The 20,577-nt window shown below is 41.0% G+C and overlaps 1 protein-coding gene and 1 long non-coding RNA gene across 13 annotated transcripts in view; one reads left to right on the forward strand and one right to left on the reverse strand.

Moving 5' to 3' along the window:
• The window catches only part of SEMA6D (semaphorin 6D), a 209,556-nt gene extending 190,920 nt beyond the window's left edge, over positions 1 to 18,636 (forward strand). For 4 of the 9 annotated variants that reach the window (XM_015638980.3, XM_015638982.3, XM_015638981.3 and 1 more), the window contains 18 exons: positions 4,852 to 4,993; positions 5,378 to 5,489; positions 6,080 to 6,140; positions 6,256 to 6,318; positions 6,405 to 6,506; positions 6,722 to 6,812; positions 7,090 to 7,209; positions 7,687 to 7,775; positions 8,528 to 8,745; positions 8,854 to 8,985; positions 9,180 to 9,335; positions 9,417 to 9,590; positions 10,300 to 10,440; positions 10,542 to 10,619; positions 11,411 to 11,502; positions 11,848 to 11,904; positions 13,710 to 13,877; positions 15,955 to 18,636. In XM_015638980.3, the coding sequence (XP_015494466.1) occupies positions 4,885 to 4,993; positions 5,378 to 5,489; positions 6,080 to 6,140; positions 6,256 to 6,318; positions 6,405 to 6,506; positions 6,722 to 6,812; positions 7,090 to 7,209; positions 7,687 to 7,775; positions 8,528 to 8,745; positions 8,854 to 8,985; positions 9,180 to 9,335; positions 9,417 to 9,590; positions 10,300 to 10,440; positions 10,542 to 10,619; positions 11,411 to 11,502; positions 11,848 to 11,904; positions 13,710 to 13,877; positions 15,955 to 17,258 (3,267 nt within the window). In that variant the 5' untranslated portion in view covers positions 4,852 to 4,884 and the 3' untranslated portion in view covers positions 17,259 to 18,636. The remainder of the gene's footprint in view (positions 1 to 4,851; positions 4,994 to 5,377; positions 5,490 to 6,079; positions 6,141 to 6,255; positions 6,319 to 6,404; positions 6,507 to 6,721; positions 6,813 to 7,089; positions 7,210 to 7,686; positions 7,776 to 8,527; positions 8,746 to 8,853; positions 8,986 to 9,179; positions 9,336 to 9,416; positions 9,591 to 10,299; positions 10,441 to 10,541; positions 10,620 to 11,410; positions 11,503 to 11,847; positions 11,905 to 13,709; positions 13,878 to 15,954) is intronic. The other 5 variants (XM_015638979.2, XM_015638984.2, XM_033517082.1 and 2 more) reach the window with 5 other exon arrangements.
• The window catches only part of LOC107209367, a 40,750-nt gene continuing 38,753 nt past the window's right edge, over positions 18,581 to 20,577 (reverse strand). For all 4 annotated transcript variants that reach the window (XR_004498976.1, XR_004498973.1, XR_004498975.1 and 1 more), the window contains one exon: positions 18,581 to 19,856. This is a non-coding gene — a long non-coding RNA (uncharacterized LOC107209367). The remainder of the gene's footprint in view (positions 19,857 to 20,577) is intronic.

Raw genomic sequence — 20,577 nt, forward strand, 5'->3', positions numbered from 1 at the left:
CTCTTTTTGGGTGCAGGTGGAATCTGTTGCTTGCTCTAGCCTGGTCAACAGATCTTTGTTGCTTGAGTGTTCTTCTGGTTAAAGAGCTTGAAGGCACAGAGCCCTTGGCCAGAGCAGTGCCTTGAAGGCACTGTCCAAGGGTGCTGTGTGTCCCCCAGCAGGGCTTGTCTCAGGGGCTCTCTGGAAGTTGCTGGGTTTTGCTTTGCTCGGCATCAGGAGCTGAAGTCTCAGCTCCTGAGACTCAGCCAGTTCTCAGCCCTGAGAAACTTGAACTCTGTGAGCAGGCAGCAGTAAAAGATTGTTTTGCTTTGGCTTAACTTTTATTATTACATGGTTTCACGCTCAAAATTTCAGAAGGTAGCATCTAAGAAAGACGCTAGTCAGTGCCTCTGCACTAATTAATGGCCTCAGGGAGCCATTTGCATGCAGGAAGAAACAGAGGACAGCAGGGATTTCCTGATTTGTCCAGGTCCATTCAGCTGGGATTGTGAGAAACTGCATCAACATAAATTGACTAGGCTCAGCATATTGCTAATGAAGTCTGTCTTTACCCCCTCAACATTGTGGCCAACTTGTACTTCCAAGCACAGAGGGGATCCTTGGTCTCACCTCACAGCCTGAGTCTGGTAGAGGAGGAAGGTGATGTAGTCATTTACTCAGCTTTTATTATTGCAACTCTTTCCTCCATTCCTTGCCAAACTCTCCACAAGTGAGCAGACTTTTAGGAAGTATCTTTTTTTCTGACCTGTCTTGAACTTGAGCCTGGATTTGCTGTTCTGCACTCCTGTCTGTGCTTAGCATTTTGAGAAGCGTTTATCTTGTTAAGGAGATTTTTAAGATTTTTTTTTTTTTTTTCAGTAAGTAGAAAGTATTGCATCAGTGTGGTTTGAAGCCATTTTATATGTTGCTTCTCCCCAGCTGGCTGAATGCCCTTTCCCTTCCCCCTTCTATTTTACGTGGCAGTGCACGGAAAGATGATTGATGGAGCGTCACCACCACGTTGTCAAAGGCTGGAGTAGATTAATGGGCAAGAAACACCAGCCTGTTCCCCTTCATGTGTGATAGTTTGAAGGCAGGCTCATATTTTAACAGAAATTATATCCTGCTTCTCTGGATTCCCCCAATCAGGAATTGAAGGATGGGATTTCTATCTGAGATTGAAAGGTGGCAGCCACAAAGAGCCAGTTTATTACTTGGGACAACTGCCTGCCTCCCATTTGACCAACAACATCTCCCTGAGGCCTGTTTCAGGCAGGTTGCTCGCCTCCTTAACAAGGTGGATTTTTGCCACCAGTTAACATTTACACCTCTCATTCTTTCTCCTTGCAGACACAACTCGTTATGGCATAGGCCACATGGCCAGGGGAGCTCTGATCTGTAACCAGCTTTTCACCTGAGGGACACTGCTCAGTGTGCCCGTGCTGCAGGGAAGGAGCACATCTGACACCAAGCAGCTCAAATTCTTTGAAAAGGCTTTTTTGGTGGTTGCCTTGGTCACAAATTCAGCCTTGATCTGTGCCTCAATTCCCCAGCTGCAAAACAAGGATAGCAATATGGTAATTTCCAAACATTGCACTTGCCATGGATTGTTTTCTAGCAGAAATGCTAGGAATGCAATTTGTAAGAGAAATTAATCAAAGACTGGGCTGAATCCTGGCAGGGGAAAATAATCAAACCCAGAGTATGAATGTTTTCTGCATTTTCTTGAAGGTAGACATTGCCAGCATTTCGTAATCAGCTATTCCAGGCCTAACAGATATTTCAGCATTGTTATTTGTAGTCCCCAGTAGTGGCCTCCACTAAAAGGTTTGAATGTGGCAGGAATTGCGTCTTTCACACCAGTCTGTCTGTGTACCAGAAGGCTACACCTGGCTGTCATAAACCCCTGTTCCAAGGGCTAGATGGAGCCCATTTTTCTGATTATCCAGGAAACAGCTGTTCTTCCCAGTTTATTCTCTCTTCAGTGGTTCTGATCTCAAGCCTGTGTCCAACCAGATAAAAGCTGCATTTAAGAGCCTCTTGAAGCAGGTGCATTTTCTTTTCATATGTAGCTGGAAAGCAGAGCTACTGTTAATATTCTTTCAATAATTTTACAAGCAAAATAATAAATCTGTACTTGTTGCCTGGCTGGTGAGAAGTGATTACCTGTGGTTTGCTGATCCAGTGCAGCTCTCTCCTTTCTGTCTTGCTGTGACAAAGGTCTGTGCTTCATTTTGGTATTTTCTCTGATAGAGATTTGTGACAGATGATATTTAGTTAGAAAAATTTCCTGAACATAACTGTTCCTGCCATATATGTTCTTGGGGTTCATCTCTGGAATATCCTGAGATGACTGAGGGTTTTTTTGGGGAAGACATAAATGTGAGTTTGCTTCTGCTCTAGATGCAGCCTCTGGGGAAACACATCATCTGGATTTACATTTACAAAACTTAACATTGTTTTGAGGGCGTTTGATACCCTGCCTGAAATTTGAATCTGTTTGAGAGAACTGTTACTTTGTTTACCTGGCATTTCAGTTGTTTCCTGTTTGCTTTTCTGACAGTTTGCTGCATATTGGCCGTGATAATCATGACCTAAAAACAAGTTGCCCTTTGACAATTGTGACCTAAAAACAAAAACAAATTGCCCTTTTCTCTGCAGCTGTTTCCTGGAGTCCAGAAATCAGTATCTGCCTCTGTCAGGCAGGTTACACAGAAGTTTTGTAATTGTTGCCCTAGTCAGTTCTTCCCTAACATAACACTGGAAGGAAAAAGAAACTTCCCATGACATGCCCCTGCTTGGTACAGGTGGAACTTGTACAGTTCACAGGTTGTGTGCAATTTGAAGCTGGGCCAGGGTCTCTTTGAGTCATGATGTGGGCCTCAAGCAGCCTCATCTTCTATGCTGACTACAGCCTACATGTCTGGGAGAGCTTCTTGCTCTTTGGCAATTTGTATTCGTTTGTTCTCCAAGAAAACAAGGCTTCAGGGAGGACTTTTACTAAGCACCTTATAGATGTTACTGTGCACCAACTCAACATGCAGTTTATGTGTCTCCCCTTTCACTGGAAAAGGAGTGGGCTGGATATTTGGAGCCTGCTTTTCCTTACAAAAAGCCCAGAAAAAAAAGACTGTGTAAGCATTAATGATTTGTTATTGTGTCTGGGAGCCACAGTGCTGCAGGACTTTGCTCTAATGGTGCTTTCACAAGAAAGAACTAATTTGACTAACTTTATTAATTCCAGTTTGTTTTAAGTTTGCTCATTAGTAATTTAACGCAAGATGCTTCAGCTGAAGAGGCCATGTCAGGACAAGGAAGAGCAGAGGGAAAGTGCCAGGAATCATTAGTGTTTATTAACCACTGCACTCATCAATCTTGACTAAGAGCACAGCCCATTCGTTCTGGACTGGTGGACTGAAATACAGAAATATCATTAACAGTGGAAAATGCTTCTTTCCAGGTCAGTCTGTAATGGGCAGGCATCCAGACAACACCCCCCATCCCCAAATGTTCCCAGCCTGGTCTCCTCACAGTCCAGCCCAAACTGACAGCTCAGCAGCCTCTGCAAGGAGGAAGCCCTGCCCCTTGCCAGCCACAGTATCAATTAACAAATACAGCATTTTCATCCCCCATAAGCATTACTGAAAGGTTAAGTGTTGTTATGAAGGGGTTTTTTAATTGCTTTTCAAATTATTAAATGATTAATACTTTTGTGCTTTGCTGGATCATGTCTGGCACTTCATGTTGGCAACATGTTATTCTCACTGAAAGTCTTGAAATATTAAAAAGGAAAGGTTTCTCTTATTTTTTTCTGTTTAGACAAAGCGTTTAATAACCAATTTCAGCAACTGCAAGGCACTGAGCTGATGACTCAGAGCTCTGACCTGTGAGTCGGGGCTGAATGAATGCCTCCAAAAGCTTGGAGGAGGGAATAATACTACATTTGCCAGGTTTCTAATGAGAAATATGACCCCTGCCCAGTCCACTTGCAGTCATTAAGGATCACATTTCACTTTGAGATGTGTTTTCTCGCATCCTACCCAAATTGCAACTTGAGTAGTTACATTCTGCTCGCTAAAATATCCCTGTGGTTTAATTGAAGAAGTTATGTTTCCCTTCCCCTCTTAAAAGCTTTGTTGTATAATGTTGTGGTGCTATCGTGATCTGTGCTGTGTGATCTACAGAGCACACACACAACCCCCAGCTGAAAGCCTCTGAAGCCTTTGACAGTAGGAAATAGAATGAGGGGGAAAGTGGCATCTTGGGAAGGTGGTTCAACATTGCATCTCCATTTGAGTCTCTTGCCACCCCTGTGAAGTGTGTGACAACGCTGTCATGCTGCAGGGGCAGCATTTTACATTTACTTTGCACATGTGTAAGTCACCGCAGCAGGAAAAGCGTCAGGTGCCTGCTCCTGGGCAGCAGTTCTGTGCCAGTGGGCACGTTGGGCTGGGCACTGGAGGCACACCTGGAAACAAGCAATGACATTAAAACACAGCATGGATGTTCAGACACATTGTGTGTGTCATGGCGTTTGGTGGATGAGATTTAGTACTGTATGAAAAAAGGGTTTGTGTTGGATGACATTCGGTGATTGAGGGGATGGAAAGGGATTGCTGTTCAATTAAAATTCTAATCCCAAGTTTGACAATTTTTCTTGTCAGGTCAGCAGCCTGTATGTTCTGTTTCTGATTCTGTGAATTAAATGGGTTGACATTCATCAGCTTCTTCAGAAATGCCCGTAAACCCAGCTAGAAATTAGCAAACATCAATATGTTTCAGGGCAGCTTCGAGCAGGGCAGTGTCACACAGCAGGAGTGGTGTGGGTGTCCCGTGCTGCTGCAGCCTCACGGCTGTGTCCCTGTTCTGCAGGTAGTGGAGCAGTGTTGTCACCTGTCCCCAGCCATGAGGCTCCCCGTGCTCTGTGCCTTGGTGACGCTGCTCAGCCTGTCCCGCTGCCGGGCCGTCAGCTTCCCCGAAGACGAGGACCCCATTAATGTTGTGGACTACCACTGTAAGTAATCTGCAAGTGCTGCTAAACACCAGGGAAAAAGTTCTAATGTTGATTATTTTTCTCTTTGCCCTCCCCACCCCCACCCCAGGGGAAAAAGAAAAAAAAAATCTGATTCCTTTCAAACTGAAATGTGTTTACTGGCTTTGTATCTTTAATAGAACACTTAATCATTTTCTTAAAAAAGCAATCAGAAATACAGCAATAACTTCAGGAAAAAGAACATTTGCTGACATTAGCCATCTTTTCCTCATTTATATTCAAGACATTACTCAAGGAATTTAGTTTAAACCCTTCTACACCTAGTATATACAGCTAATCAATGCCATATATTGATTCTTTAGCTCTATAATCCTGAGTGATGGTGTAGCCCATTTTTACTTGCAGATTCAAGGCAATATCCAGTATTTAGAGGACGCCCTTCAGGCAATGAATCTCAGCACAGACTGGACTTCCAACTAATGTTGAAAATTCGAGACACACTTTATATCACTGGCAGGTAATTTTCCTTCACTCGGTTCATTAGATTAAAATTCTTTTCTCTTCTAGTTTTGCATTTATGTGTAAAATTCATGTAGAAAAATGTGCAGAATATGATAAAAATTAGAATTGGGGCAGAATTTCCCAGAGAAATATACCATATCTATGGCCACTGCATGAAAATTGGATTTGAAGGCTGCAGTTACTGTAGTTAAGCTTAAACCAATGATCAAATGCTCTTTTCCCTCTTTTATATTACTGTTCTGCCTGATAAAAACCTCTCCTGATCATTTTAAACTTGGACTGACACATCAGGGCTGTAAGGAAGTGAGGATAACACACTTGCATACAGCCCAGGTGAGTCCTCAGCAGAATGGGCAGACAGGGATGGACAGCTGGACACTGCAGGTGCTATCTCAGGACCACACCAATAAAAATCAAAGCCACCCCATGTTACCCATGAACATCCTTCTCCCATTTGCTTTAAACACAGAAAATCCATAAGCATTTCATAGAAGTTGCTGGTCTAACATAACATTCTGAAAGCAGATTTAACTTAAATAAAGAGGCACAGAATTAATGAATTTATGTTTTTTTCTCTGCAAACAGGGACCAGGTTTACACTGTAAACTTAAATGAAGTTCCAAAATCCGAAGTTATCCCAAGCAAGGTGAGCAGATGCGTGCTGGAAAGGGAGAGGTGTTTTCTTTGATTTTAATGGGGTTTTTTTTAAGAATTTGCTGTGGCAAGGAATTCAAATGTTCCTTCTTGGTCTGCTTTAACAGAAATTAACATGGAGATCAAAGCAGCAGGACAGAGAGAACTGTGCTATGAAAGGCAAACATAAAGTAAGTTTAGGACATTACAGAAAAATGCCACTTGTATCTATTATATACATGGAGTTTGTGATTAATACATCTTATTCTCTTTTCAGGATGAATGCCATAACTTCATTAAAGTCTTTGTTCCAAGAAATGATGAGATGGTGTTTGTCTGTGGAACAAATGCATTTAACCCTATGTGCAGATACTATCGGGTAAGAGTACTGAAGATGTCATTAATCTGGTACTGGTTATGCTTGCACTGGTTTTAGCAAATACATCCGGCGTGCCTGGAGAGTGCTTCAAGGTGAAATAAAAACAGACAGAAGCCAATGTGCTGAATTAAGTTTTGTGGAAAGACAATGTTTTGCTTTTGTGCCAGTGCACAAAATAGAAATGACACTATCACCCATTTATTTTTCTTCTCTAGTTGAATACATTAGAGTATGATGGGGAGGAAATTAGTGGTTTGGCAAGATGCCCATTTGATGCCAGACAAACCAATGTCGCCCTCTTTGCTGGTAAGAACTTTTACTTGTAATGAGTCTAAATGATTAATGACACCAAAGGAGACAGAGAGCTTTTAAAGCAAGCACAGGAAAGCTAAAGGTGTCATGGTGCCCATGCTCTTAAATTTTTTAAAGGGCCTCCAATGGATTAGAAGCTGACCTGTTAATAAATAGGTTACAGCAGTCTGGGGAAGTGTGACAGTAAAGAAATGGGGAAAAATACAGGCTAGTCAGAATTCTCTAGATTATGAAAGGCCTCTTAATACCATGTTTTCAATTTCCATTTTAGATGGAAAATTGTATTCAGCAACAGTAGCAGATTTCCTGGCAAGTGATGCTGTTATTTATCGCAGCATGGGGGATGGATCTGCCTTAAGAACAATAAAGTATGACTCCAAATGGATAAAAGGTAATTTGGGGAGTATTTTCCCATACACATGGCAAATGTAATTGCAGTGACACAGAAGGTCAGGTTATTCACAGCCAGCCTGGTTTACACATGTGCTACAGTGTCAGCAAGCATGAGGCTTTCAGAGTATTAAAAAGCTGCATAATGAAAAAAAAAAACAAAACAAAACAAAAAAAAAAAAAAACAAAAAAAAAACAGACCAAATTTTTGTTAAATGCTTCAGAAAATGAATTTGCAGTAACAAAATACCTTAGCTGAAATACAGTTTCTGTGGGGCCTTTTCACAGTCCATTAGCCAATGCTAAAGACTTCTTTTAAACTCCAGTGCTCCTGTATTTGGACATCCTAAAGTATCTGGAAGACTGGAGCTCACATTGGCTGGTCTGGACCTGGGGAGGAGGTGCCAAATCTCAGTGTCACTGTTGTGTGCCCATTGAGCAGTTCTTTGAAGTAACTTCTCTTTGCTCTTTCTTACAGAACCACACTTCCTCCATGCCATAGAATATGGGAACTATGTTTATTTCTTCTTCCGAGAAATTGCTGTAGAGCACAACACTTTAGGCAAGGTTGGTATCGTCGCTGTGAATGTTGAGTCATAGCAGAAAGAGCTCATCCTAAAACAGCATCAGGAACTAGCACAGTTCATAATACGAAGGAGGAACTAGGACAAAGCTTGCACAGTTTTATCACGGTTATAATTTACAGGGAGCAGAGGAAAAGAGAAGTAGAGCAGTGCATTCTTCAACCAAAAAGCTGTATCTGTTCTCCAGGTCTCACTGTTAGAGCTCGCTACAGGTGTCTTTCAATGTGCTGTTGCCTTAGTGCTGCTGTTGCCTTAACTCTTGTGCCAAGTAATGGAAAAGCTGAGGGTGTTTTCATGCTTATTAAAGAAACAAAAGAAAACAACACAAAAGGAGAGTTTCAAAGAAGTTTCTCTAATGTCCCTGGATATTGAATAATTCAGTCATGCCAGTACAGAGTATAATACTCATGCCTCACCATGGAAGGATATTCTACAATAAATTATTAAATCCCTTACACATGGTTTTAATTAAAGTCTTTAAATCTCACTAACAATATGATTTTGAAGGCGAAAAGGGTGGGAGCAAACTGTGGAGATGCATTTGCTTGGTGATACATTAAGATGCCTGTGCGCTCCAAGCTGAACACCATTTGCTTTCATCTTCTCTCTGCAGATAAATGGCAGCTTCCTGTTAACAACGTTATCTTGGTGTTTTATTATGGGCTCAGAAACAAGAACTCTTTCCCTTGCATCTCTCAAACCTCTCTCCCTTTTCCTTCTTTTTGCCTTTTGCAGGCTGTGTATTCCCGTGTGGCACGCATCTGCAAAAATGACATGGGGGGCTCCCAAAGGGTCCTGGAAAAGCACTGGACATCCTTTCTGAAAGCTCGGCTCAACTGCTCAGTTCCTGGGGATTCATTCTTCTACTTTGATGTTCTGCAGTCTATCACAGACATAATAGAAATCAATGGAGTACCCACTGTTGTGGGTGTATTCACCACACAGCTCAACAGGTAAGAGATGAGCAACCTTTAATCAAAGGCACATCTTGGATTCTTTCTTACACTGAGATTGGTGCCATTGTAATCTGAGTTCTTGAAACTATTTTTTGAATTTTACAGCATCCCTGGTTCAGCAGTGTGTGCTTTCAGCATGGATGACATTGAGAAAGTCTTCAAAGGGAGATTTAAAGAACAAAAGACTCCTGACTCTGTTTGGACAGCTGTACCTGAAGACAAAGTACCAAAGCCAAGGTAAAAGGTTCTCACTCATGATGTCATAACATTGTCCCTGTAAAGAGCTACCTTAAATCAGCTGCACTCGAGTGCCTCATTGGGTAAAACCCAAAGCCGCGCTTGACACTTCAGCCATAAGGATGCTCATTAACCGGCTGCCTTCTCTCATTAACTAAAATATCAAGAGGAAAACAATATTGTTCTCATTTCAGACCCGGCTGCTGTGCAAAACACGGCCTAGCAGAGGCTTACAAAACCTCCATTGATTTCCCAGACGAAACGCTCTCCTTCATCAAATCTCATCCTTTGATGGACTCAGCTGTTCCCTCAGTCACTGAGGAGCCCTGGTTTACCAAAACACGTGTCAGGTATGACAGTTCAACAGTAACACCTGTGAAAAGGAAAACAAGGAAACTTGCTGCTAATGATGTGCCTTTTGGTCTTGCTAGATACAGATTGACAGCAATTGCTGTAGACCACGCTGCTGGACCCTACCAGAACTACACAGTCATATTTGTTGGCTCCGAAGCAGGAGTAGTACTTAAAATCTTGGCAAAGACCAGGCCTTTTTCTTTGAATGACAGCATATTACTGGAAGAGATTGAAGCTTATAATCATGCAAAGTAAGTATTACCAGAACATCTAAGCTCTTCATCTAGTCCTTGGTACCTAGCTGAAAAAGATTATAGTAAACTAGCTCATTATCACCACCATCACCACTTGTTTGTCATTTCATCGTGTTCCTCATGTTGAATAACCTGAAAGTATTTAGTCACTTGCCATTTTGCATGGGTTGAATGAACAGCCTAATTCCACTCCACTGACGTCAGTGACACAGTCTAACTCTCCCACAAATACTTCTGAAACGTCAGAAGTATTTGGTGATGTTAAAAAGAAGTGATCTGTGCTTATCTTGAGGGTTGCTCAAGAGTGGCCGATAGTGTATAACCTATATCTGATCATTTTAAACTTGTTTATTTTTTGGCACAAAGAATTTGGGAGTGGAAGCATTCCAAATAGACCCTACAGGCCTCCAAAACAGGACTCTTTTGCTCTCTCACAATATTTATGCTGACTGAGAGAACAAAGAAAATGGATTTGGATTTTTTTCCTACATCGTTCAGCAAATTTCTCACCTAGCTGTTAGCAGGAGCCAGAAGCCAGTGTTTGATAACTCAGAGGTTTGATTAGCAGTGTCTCAGCAAAGAGTAGTAGGTTACGTTTATGTATGTGAAAAATTTCTGTTCAGTAGCTACACAGACAATAAAATGTTTACTGCACAAAGTACTACAGTCACTAAAGCAGTGGCCTGCCCTTGTTTTTGCTGACCAGGTGTAATGCAGAAAGCGAGGAGGACAGAAGAGTCATTTCCCTCCAGCTGGACAGAGACCACCATGCTCTGTTCGTGGCATTCTCCAGCTGCGTCGTTAGAATTCCCCTGAGTCGGTGTGAGCGTCATGGGTCATGTAAAAAGTACGGCTCCATTCCTGAACTCCCCCTTAAAGCAAGGGCACCAACATTTCTTAGGAAGGAAGTAAAACATGCATAATTTTTTGGGGTTTTTCTCTTACAAGGGCATGTATTGCTTCACGGGACCCATACTGTGGCTGGTTAGACCACGAGGCATGTGGAAGAGTGACACCAGGCATGCTGTAAGTATTCCTTTTCAAGTTAGCCCAGCATCTCTAAATCTGCTTTACAGACCCCACGAGCTCATGCCCTTCCCTTGCACAGTTACTAAATCTCTATTTTTTTAAAGATTTTTTTTCAGTGCACTGTATATGTAAGAGAACAGAATGCTAAAGTCTGGCCTTATTCTGCAACTTCTGGGTGATGACTTGCTTTCAGTGAGAGTTTTGCATGTGTAGGAGGACAGGCAGACCTGTAGGAAGAGCAGTTGGAAGCAGGAAGGCAAGCAATTGCAGCATGCAATCCTGAGCAGCCCCAAGAGGACAGGACACAGTATCCCCTCCCAGGCATGCTCATGGTCAGGACACAGGCAATTGCAAACATGAAAGTGCAGGATTCACAGTGGGAAGAGCAAGGTTGTGCCTCTGCACTGGAGCTGGGGTGCTATATATGCATACCAAAGGCGTTTTGCACAAATCAAGTCTGTAATATATGGTGCACTAGCAGCTGTATCTTAAAAAGAGGCCTTTGTAGTAGGCCAGTGCAAACTTTAACTGGTATAATTGGATGGTTGTATCTAAACCCAAGAGCATGCCCAATGGAGAAGACATGATGTAGTTTCTAAAAAAAAGGGATCGTTTTTTTCTTCTATTTCCTGGCGTAAGCACACACAGATAGTTTTAAAGACGGACTATCCTGTACATTTTGTACAATTCTTTGGGCCACACACTGGCTGTTGTGTAGGTTTCCATCTGCTGCTTCCAGAAAAAAAAAAAATCTCCATTTGTATCCTTACTAATACTGTTAATTGCAGGTTCTCTTTGTTTGTTTCATACAACCACAGCACTGGAGGATACGTACAAGATGTCGAATTCGGCAACACGGCACAGCTTGGGGACTGCCATGGTAAGGCACAGTCACTGCTGCTCCTTTGGAATGTCTCACCATAGTCTGTGGCCACACCTCACTGTGGATGTTAAATTTCTGATGAGCTTTTCAGTAACATGATGAACACATCACCTGGTGTTACTGTGAATGTTCACAAAGCTGAGCTGTTTTAGTCCTGGGTGGCAGAGTTTTTCTCTTTCCTTCACCAGTTTACAGCTATTTGGGGTCTACAGCAAAGTATTGAAGAATTTATTTTTTGTAACCAGTGATATTTTAGTTTTTGTTTTCCATTACTCAGGTTTGAGATCTTTTGCTTTCTTTTTGTTACTTTTTACTGATTACTTGTTCCTTTAATTCTTTTAGAAATTTTGCCTACTACAGCTACACCAGATTACAAAATATTTGGCGACCCAACATCTGGTTAGTTTTTTTTAATTTTTTTGAATTAATGACCTTTACTTTCCTTCAGTTCAGCATTTTCAGCCCTTTTTTCCTTCCTTTTGCACAGTTGGCAATCCTCCATTTTTGTGCTTTTACTCATGTTCCCACTGATGGTAAAGATAGTCAGACTCTTCTCACTCAGCACTTCACCCTGTGTAGCCGCATGTTAACAGCTCATTATTTATTGAGACATCTTTTATTAAAGAGCCTGATTAACATAGATGACATCTTCACTGCACGAAGTCCACTAAGCTTTACTCTTGATCCCCAGCCATGCGTTTGTGAATGCCCCTCTTGGTCATCTCGAGTAGATGAATGGCAGAACTTCATCATCTTCCTCCTTACCTCTCCTTTTCTCTTTTCCTTCTTTCCCAGCAAGCTTTTTGCACAAATACACATTTTCCAAAATGTGTATTTCTTTATTTTTGAAATGCTTTAAGTAGTTTATGCTAATGGAAAAAAATTTAACATCACAAACTGTGTAGCTGAATGAGAAATTGTGTAGACAAAAGTGGCTTAGAAAAAGTGTTGTGCATTGTTGTCAGATGGACTTTTGCATCCTTTTCTCCTCCAGTGAATTTTTCTAATAATGTGTTCACCACCAGCCCCTGGTGTTCAGGGACACCCAGTGCTCCTCTGTTGAACTCAAGAGCAGAACCTGTCTTGACTTCAACAGGAGCAAGACTCAGCCCTTATTCTCCAGTCTTTGCTTTTGGAACTTGGGTCTTTGCTTCCAAACCAAGGGCACATTTCTGAATGACAAACAGGACAATCATCTATTTGTATGTTAAATTTGTAAGAGTGCAACAAGAACATTATTTGTGGTTTGGTTTCTGATGTTTTCACTTCTGTTACTTGACAAGAAGTAACGTTTGAGACAAATATTTTCCAGATCTATTTACCCACAGTGCAAGTTAGATACTCACTTCAGGAAACAAAACTGTCACACAGAAATGCTGCCTGACTTTATGAGTGTTTATCAACTGAATTTTCAAAGTAATATTTTATGACACAGATAAAATTGAACCTTATTTTCAAGTCCTGAGTTAAGTGTGCTTTTAAAGTACATTTCTCAAGTCTGATCTCAAGCCATAGACCTTCCTGCCTAAACCTACTGGGACAGTGAACACAAAATACTCAAAGGTGTAAATGAGACTGAACTGTAAACCCGATTTGATGAGTTTCTTCCTCTGTGCATTTTCACGTAGGCTGTGGTGGGTCTGTTCAGCAAACATATTGCAGAGGAGCCAGAATCTGTGCAGGATTGTTCCTTAGGAACCATTACAAAATAGGGGTTAAAAACATTCCTTTTATCCCCACCTGCAGAAATGGCTCATTCAGCAGTTCCTGGTATACCATAATAGCAGTAATGGAGCTGATCTGGTTTCTCAGGCATAACCTGTCATGAGTGTGTATCGTTCCAAGTAACTTTTTTTTTTTTTTTTGATGTTTAAAAGGCAGCCAAGTATGTTGTCTCCAGTGAAGAATATAGCAATTAAGTAGACTAAGTTGTGCTTTTCACCCCCACAGTTGCTTGCTTAACTTTTGCACTGCTTTCACAGTTGACTTCTCTGGCTTTTTGGCTAGGAGCTGTTGAAGTGTAAATGTACTATTCTCATATTTTCAGTTTTGAAGTAATTGATTTTTATCAGCCATCTGTACTTCTGCAGAGTGTAAGGGGGGTCACATCTTGCTCTGACATGTAACTCCCGTAAAGTACTGTGTCCAGCTATAGCTTAGATGTGCCATGAAACACATTAATAAAAATCTGTTTGCCACCACAGACATGGAGTTCTCCTCAGCTTCCATTACCACAATGGCAAGTATCCCAGTTATATCACCTAAAGTGATTGGTTCCTGGAAACCTAAAGTGACTGGCTCTCGGAAATTTGTAGTTCAAGATGACCCAAACACTTCTGATTATTCTGATCCATTATCAGGTGTCCCAAAGGGTAAGGCCTTACCAGGGAATACATTGCAGCTGAATGGAAACCTGATAGTCTCAGCATTGTCTAAGGCTTAAATGTAACAGCCATGATTGTTGGGCTGTATTTTACACCCATTTCCTGTGAATATGCAGACAGTGCAATCATGTTTTTCATACCTACTAATCCCATGGACAAAGTGCTGCTTAGAGCTTATAATGGGAAACACAGGTATAAAGTTCAGCCTTTTAATCCTGGAGTGGTCCAAAACTTCCATTGAAGTCAATGGCAGTTCTGGATACTTTTAAAAAATACCTTCAAGACCTATCTGCACCTCTGTTTATTGTTTTCAATCCAGTCTAGTTTGGCTTAGACCATTAGTCCTCATGAATGTTTGCTTATGTTTTGGGTTTTTTTCATTGGGGTTGGGGGTGGTGGTTTAAAACAGAACACAAAACAGAGTTCCATGAGAGATCCATGTGTTTAAAGGGGCATATCCCAGCCTCTGCTTGCCTTCAACATGTTCTTGAAGGATAAGGGTCAGACTGAAGAAAGTGCTGAATTTTTATTCTCTGGATATGAGCATCAGTTTAGAGATGATCTCACTACATACTGAGATATGCAGAGGTTTTAAGCTGAACACAAGAAACCTATTCTGTCTGTAGTTCATCTTCCTCTAGCCATTCTTTCAGCTAAGTGAACCTTTGATTAGGCTCTTATGGCAACTGAGACTTTAACTCAGTAGGACTATTGCAGTCAACCACAGAATCGAGAAGCTTCCAATCCCATAACCAAAATTTAACACAATTCTCTCTCAGTGCATAGCACAGCAAGGTGACAGACATGTTTGCACAATTCTGTATTTACTGAAAAATCTCACCAGCCAAAAACCATTTCTGTTTTATTACCATTCACCAAAACATATCAGGTTTCCTATCAGCCATTATGGCCGTGCATTTGTCATTTTAATTTGTTGCAGTTATTTTCTGTTTTGCTTTAAGTTTTTATTATCATCTGCTCTTGGTTCTGAATCACATTTTGTGTCATAGCTATTAGTGAACTTTACTCACGTTTTCCTTCTGCTTCTGCACAAAGCCATTAAAACCTGTAACCCTGAACATTAACAATATTCAAAGGCCTTGCCTCTAACAAAAAGTGGCTCTGTTCCTTCCCTCTTTGTCTTTCATTTTAACATCTCTTGGGATTGCAACAGAATTACTTTCATTAAAAACTAACATTGTCTTAGCTGCAAGATGTCTGTGGTTGCTTTAAAAAATCTAAAAAAATCAAAGGTAGCTTGTTAATACCCAAATAAAAAATTAATCAAATATTCAATTTCTTGGTCTAAGCTAAAAGTTTCTAAATTTTAACATTCTCTAATAACTTAACCTAAGTTGTTTTTATAATGTTATGAAAGTATTTATGTTCATTATTGGTAAAAAGTAAAAATCAGTGCTCTAAGAGAATCACATTATCTTCAAACTTGGACATTTATAATGAGTGCAGGTGTGCCACTCCAGGACTAGCAGCCTGGGAGAGGAGTAGTTTACAAGTTTTCTACTGTATTCTATTAGTGTGGCTGTAACAATGCAGTATATATATTATACATTTTTACACAACATTTGCATAATCCTGTCTTTCCTTTGATACTGATTTATGAGCTGGGCAGGAAAGTAAGAGAGAAATCCATCCATGAGTTATTAATTGCTGTCTGGCCCAGTAGGACCTTCTAACCTCAATTTTCCAGCAGAAATCATTAATGTTAATAACATAAGGCCTCTATTTGTGAGCCTTAAAGGAAATTTGGGGACAGGCTAAACAAAACATAAGGAGAGAAGCTGCAGCAAGCTTTCCTCATTTTCAAAGAAAATGGGCAGTTTTCATTTAGCCTTGTCAGTGCACACACAGTCATTTTATAGTTTTTATAAAATTATTTGCATTCACCACTGGAGTAGATTGCAGGATCCTACTGAGTTACACCAACAGCACAGCCAGAGCACTTAAAAACATTTAATAGACACTTCCATGAGGAAGGCTGCCTTCTTCTGAAACGTGTCAGTGTGAAATACCTGTAGATTTATGATATCCTGCCTGTCTTTTGCAGGTGTGAGGTGGGAAGTACAGTCGGGAGAGTCCAACCAAATGGTACATATGAATGTCCTAATCACTTGTGTCTTTGCCGCTTTTGTCCTGGGAGCCTTTATTGCGGGAGTGGCCGTTTACTGTTACCGGGATATATTTGTACGGAAATCCAGGAAAATACACAAAGATGCAGAATCTGCTCAGTCCTGCACTGACTCCAGCGGGAGCTTTGCCAAACTGAATGGGCTGTTTGACAGTCCTGTCAAGGAGTATCAGCAGAACATTGATTCACCCAAACTGTACACAAACCTGCTGACCAGCAGAAAGGAGTTGCCTCCAAACGGTGATACCAAGTCCATGATGATGGACCACAGGGGCCAGCCTCCAGAATTAGCTGCACTTCCAACTCCTGAATCTACACCGGTTCTTCAACAAAAGACTCTGCAGGCAATGAAAAGTCAGTCGGACAAAGCGCATGGTAACCTCAATGCTTCGCGAAAGGAAACCCCGTTAAAAAGCCCTCAGTTTTTTCCTTCTAGTCCTCCACCTCACTCTCCTCTAAGTCATGGACATATTCCCAGTGCTATTGTTCTCCCCAATGCTACCCATGACTACAACACATCTTTCTCAAATTCTAATGCGCACAAGGCAGACAAAAAGATGCAACATCTTGATCATCCACTTACAAAATCATCCAGCAAAAGAGACCACAGGAGATCTGTTGATTCCAGGAACACCCTGAATGATTTTCTGAAACACTTAAATGAAACTACTAATAATCCCAAAGCAATTATGGGAGATATTCAAGTGGCCCACCAGACTTTAATGCTGGATCCAATGGGCAATATGTCTGAGATCCCACCCAAGGTTCCCAACAGGGAGGCGTCTTTATACTCTCCTCCATCGACTCTGCCAAGGAACAGTCCCACAAAACGAGTGGACGTTCCCACCACTCCTGCAGTACCAATGACCTCTTTGGAAAGGCAGAGGGGTTATCACAAAAATTCTTCACAGAGGCACTCAATATCTGCCCTTCCTAAAAACTTGAACTCACCGAATGGTGTTTTGTTATCCAGACAGCCAAGTATTAATCGTGGGGGGTACATGGCTCCCACGGCAGGCACAAAGATGGACTACATGCAAGGGACGCCTGCCAGCGTTCACCTCCAGCCTTCCTTGTCCAGGCAAAGCAGTTACACGAGCAATGGCACCCTGCCTCGTACAGGAATAAAGAGGACACCCTCCCTAAAACCCGACGTGCCACCCAAACCCTCATTCGTCCCTCAGACGACGTCAGTCAGACCACTGAACAAATACAGCTACTAGGACCATGTCTGTGCTAAAATGAGTGTGGCATTGACCTGTACAGGTTGTGAAATGATGTTGTGGTAGACACATAAGGCAGAGACTTGCTTGTTACTAAGGAGAACAAAGTAGCCAAAGAAACTGTCTTTACTTGAGTAACATCTGTGTCTTGCCACATGTAGCTTTAGCAAGACTTCGTGTACTTGCTAGGAGCAAACACAAAAAAAAACAAAGGAAAGTGCTGGTCATTACATTTCTTTTGTTTGGAGCTAAGGAGACATGTAGCACAATGGGGTGGGGGCTACATTACTGTTCTAAATAGCTAAACAACAGTTGTTGGGAAAAAATCAGTAAGCAAATACTTGAAAAATGGGTTCCATTTTAGACTGCCATTAAGTGTGGTCATTCCCATTAAATGTGAACATTTTACTATGTATGCATTCACCTTGCCTCTTGCACAAATGTCAGAAAATGGTAATGTCTCAATGAATAGCTGGGTTAATAATCAATTTGCTGGAATTAAGTCTCTGGCCCAACTGTAGCATTATTTTTTTCTCTCCATGTGTGTGGCATTTTGTTTTTGCCACAGATAAAGCTGTGCGTGTGTGTGGATGTGTGTGTGTACTGTACACACTAGGATGTACTTAGGTTCCCATTGCATCTTTTATGCTATGGAATTGTTTACATTGAGCATGACTGAACAAACAGATGACTCTGCCTTCTGCAGCCCGCTGGGTTCAGCTCGGAGCCAGCTAAGGATGAACTGCGCATCTCTGACAGCCTTCTGAGGGGAACGCCTGGATGAAAGAGTCACCCAGTCAAAGAGTGCAGATATGTTTAATTCTTCATAACTCTGTTATGCTGCTATTGATTCAGAGCTGTGCATTTCAAATCTAGTGTTTTGGGCTGGAACGGGGGAGTTTTACTGTGTTTCCACAGTGCCTCCATCCAATACCTGGCCACTGTGAACTTGAGCCCCTGTACTCCTCGCTGAGGGCAGCTAATAGTCAGTTCACTTGGCAAATGCCTGTGTAACTGGAGAAGGTCACGTTTTTGTTGCATTTAATAACGCCCTACACACTGATAGACTCTTGTCAGTAAAAAAGGAGAAACATTAATTGGCCTGGCAGAAGCAGTCTGTGAAAACTCAACAGTAGTGCAATCAATTTGTTTTTGTTGTGTAAAGTAAGGTTTGTTTTTTTCCAAAGTCATGCAGGTAATGACAATATTCTGTAAATATTATGTGTGAGTTTACCTGAATCTGTGCATTTTGTGCCTTATTCATGCAAATGATAAAAGTACTAAAAAAAAAATTAAATCTGTCAAGTGTTCTCACTATAGCACATATCTCCCGAGTGCCAGTTGTAAAACCTCTCAACAGCACCCAAAAAAAAAAAAAGATAAGACGCAAGAATAATTAATGGTAACTAAAGGCAGCCTACAATCCAAGAAGACAGCAGCATTAAATCACCTTACCATGATAAACATTCCACTCCAGCTCTCTGAAGGATCAAACAGTTATAATGTGAAATCAAATGAGGTTTCTAGGGTAATGGAACACCTGCTAAAGTTGTGTAAGCTATTTAGTAGGGTTTACAGTATCCACTTGCAGCTGATGTTCAACACAGATGGCTATTTTAGCTTGCAAACTACACACTACCACATTGTTTATTGAACATAACTATAGAAATAACCATGGCAGAGGAATATTCATGAATTAGTGGGACAAATAACTGCAATGGGTTTCAATGACGGTGGAGATTTATATTATGTGTTCAAAGGGGAGAAAAGGTTAGTCACTAAAAACTGGATCTCTGTTACAGAACAAAGAATAAAGGATAGAAGTAGTCATTTTTTTCTTGTAAGGCTGTAAGGGACATTTATTTCCCGAGACCTCTGGATCCAAAAATCAATGATCTTTCTTCCTAAACACTTCTGTCTTGCAACTAAAACACTACAGATTAATAACTATTAAAATGTACTCAGTTGTCAGAAGACACAAACTGATCCGAATTCACTTTACAAATATTAATACAGACTTGTGTGACCCGGAAGATAAATGTATGTGAACCCTGATAACCTCCTGTAACATTGTGCTGCCTTGTAGATGGTAATGTGAGTTCTCTCAGTATTTATGTTGAAATTTCTAACATTCAACCTAGTCCTTATTCTGTTAATTTAATAATAAAAGATGCTTTATCCATTTGTGCAAAGGTAAACGCAGATTGTATCTTTTTTAATGGTACGGCATAAAAAAAGTAACCCTTAAATGAAGCTGCTCTATTACTATAGAGTACTTTAACATGTATAGATATCTTGTAAACTTGTATTGTGGATGTGTAAATAATACGTTCTTTGGGTTTTTAACACCGCATGTAAAGTCAAAATAAAATATTCCCATGTACCAAGTGCGTAATTTCATTATTAGTGCGGGTGTGCTGTGGGATTACCGTGGGGAAAGTCTCTGCTGGCCTTCAGCAGCTCTGCGAGGAGCCCGCGGCCGCTCCCGGCCTCGCGGAGGTGGGGTGACACACACCAGGGTCCTGTGTGTCCTCTTCAGCCACTCTGAGCTGTGTGTCCCTGGGGCACAGGCAGGGTCTGGCGGTGACTTTCAGCCTCCTGAGGTAAATACAGAACATCAGAGTAACCAGCATGTGGTGGCAGAGCTCGGTACAGTCGGGGCTGCCCACACGGCACCAACACTGGGCACTGAAACTGATCCCTGGAGTTCCAGCCAGGTTTCAGCTGGGCTCTAATTCCTGCAAACCTTTCTTATTAAGGTCAAAAAAATACCAATTTTGTCCAAATACAGTACAGCTTTGAAAGAAGGTAGTGTGTTCATTTTACAGGATAGATTACAAAAGATAGAGCTAATTACTGGCCAAATTAATTGCTGACTCGCATAGCAGGACATTCCTAAATACTTACTAATGCTTAATAATTGAAACTCACCTTTCAGGCAAATAGTTAAATCCCAGCAGAAAAATAGATGTTGTATATTTAGTATGTGTCAACATCTCATACAATTTTAAAATAATCAAGGTAATTTAGTATCAGAAAACAACTATAACATTCTTTTAATTAAAAGTTGATTTTAGATGGTGGATAAAACCAATTTTTTATAAGATTATGCTGTCAAGGTATTAATCATTTGAAATTGCCGTGCATGTTACAACACTCCAATGGCACCTAGTTGCATCTTACAAAAAAAAGAAAAATTCTCAAGGAAAAACAAATACGGTGCTTAAAAAGTTTCAAAGCTATAATGGCTAAATATATATTTTCCTAGTACCAAAGAAAATTTCTATTTTTTTGTTAGTATGGGGTTTTCTTCATTGGA

The sequence above is a fragment of the Parus major genome, chromosome 10 (assembly GCF_001522545.3).
Source record: "Parus major isolate Abel chromosome 10, Parus_major1.1, whole genome shotgun sequence".
In the NCBI taxonomy this organism is placed as follows: Eukaryota; Metazoa; Chordata; class Aves; order Passeriformes; family Paridae; genus Parus; species Parus major.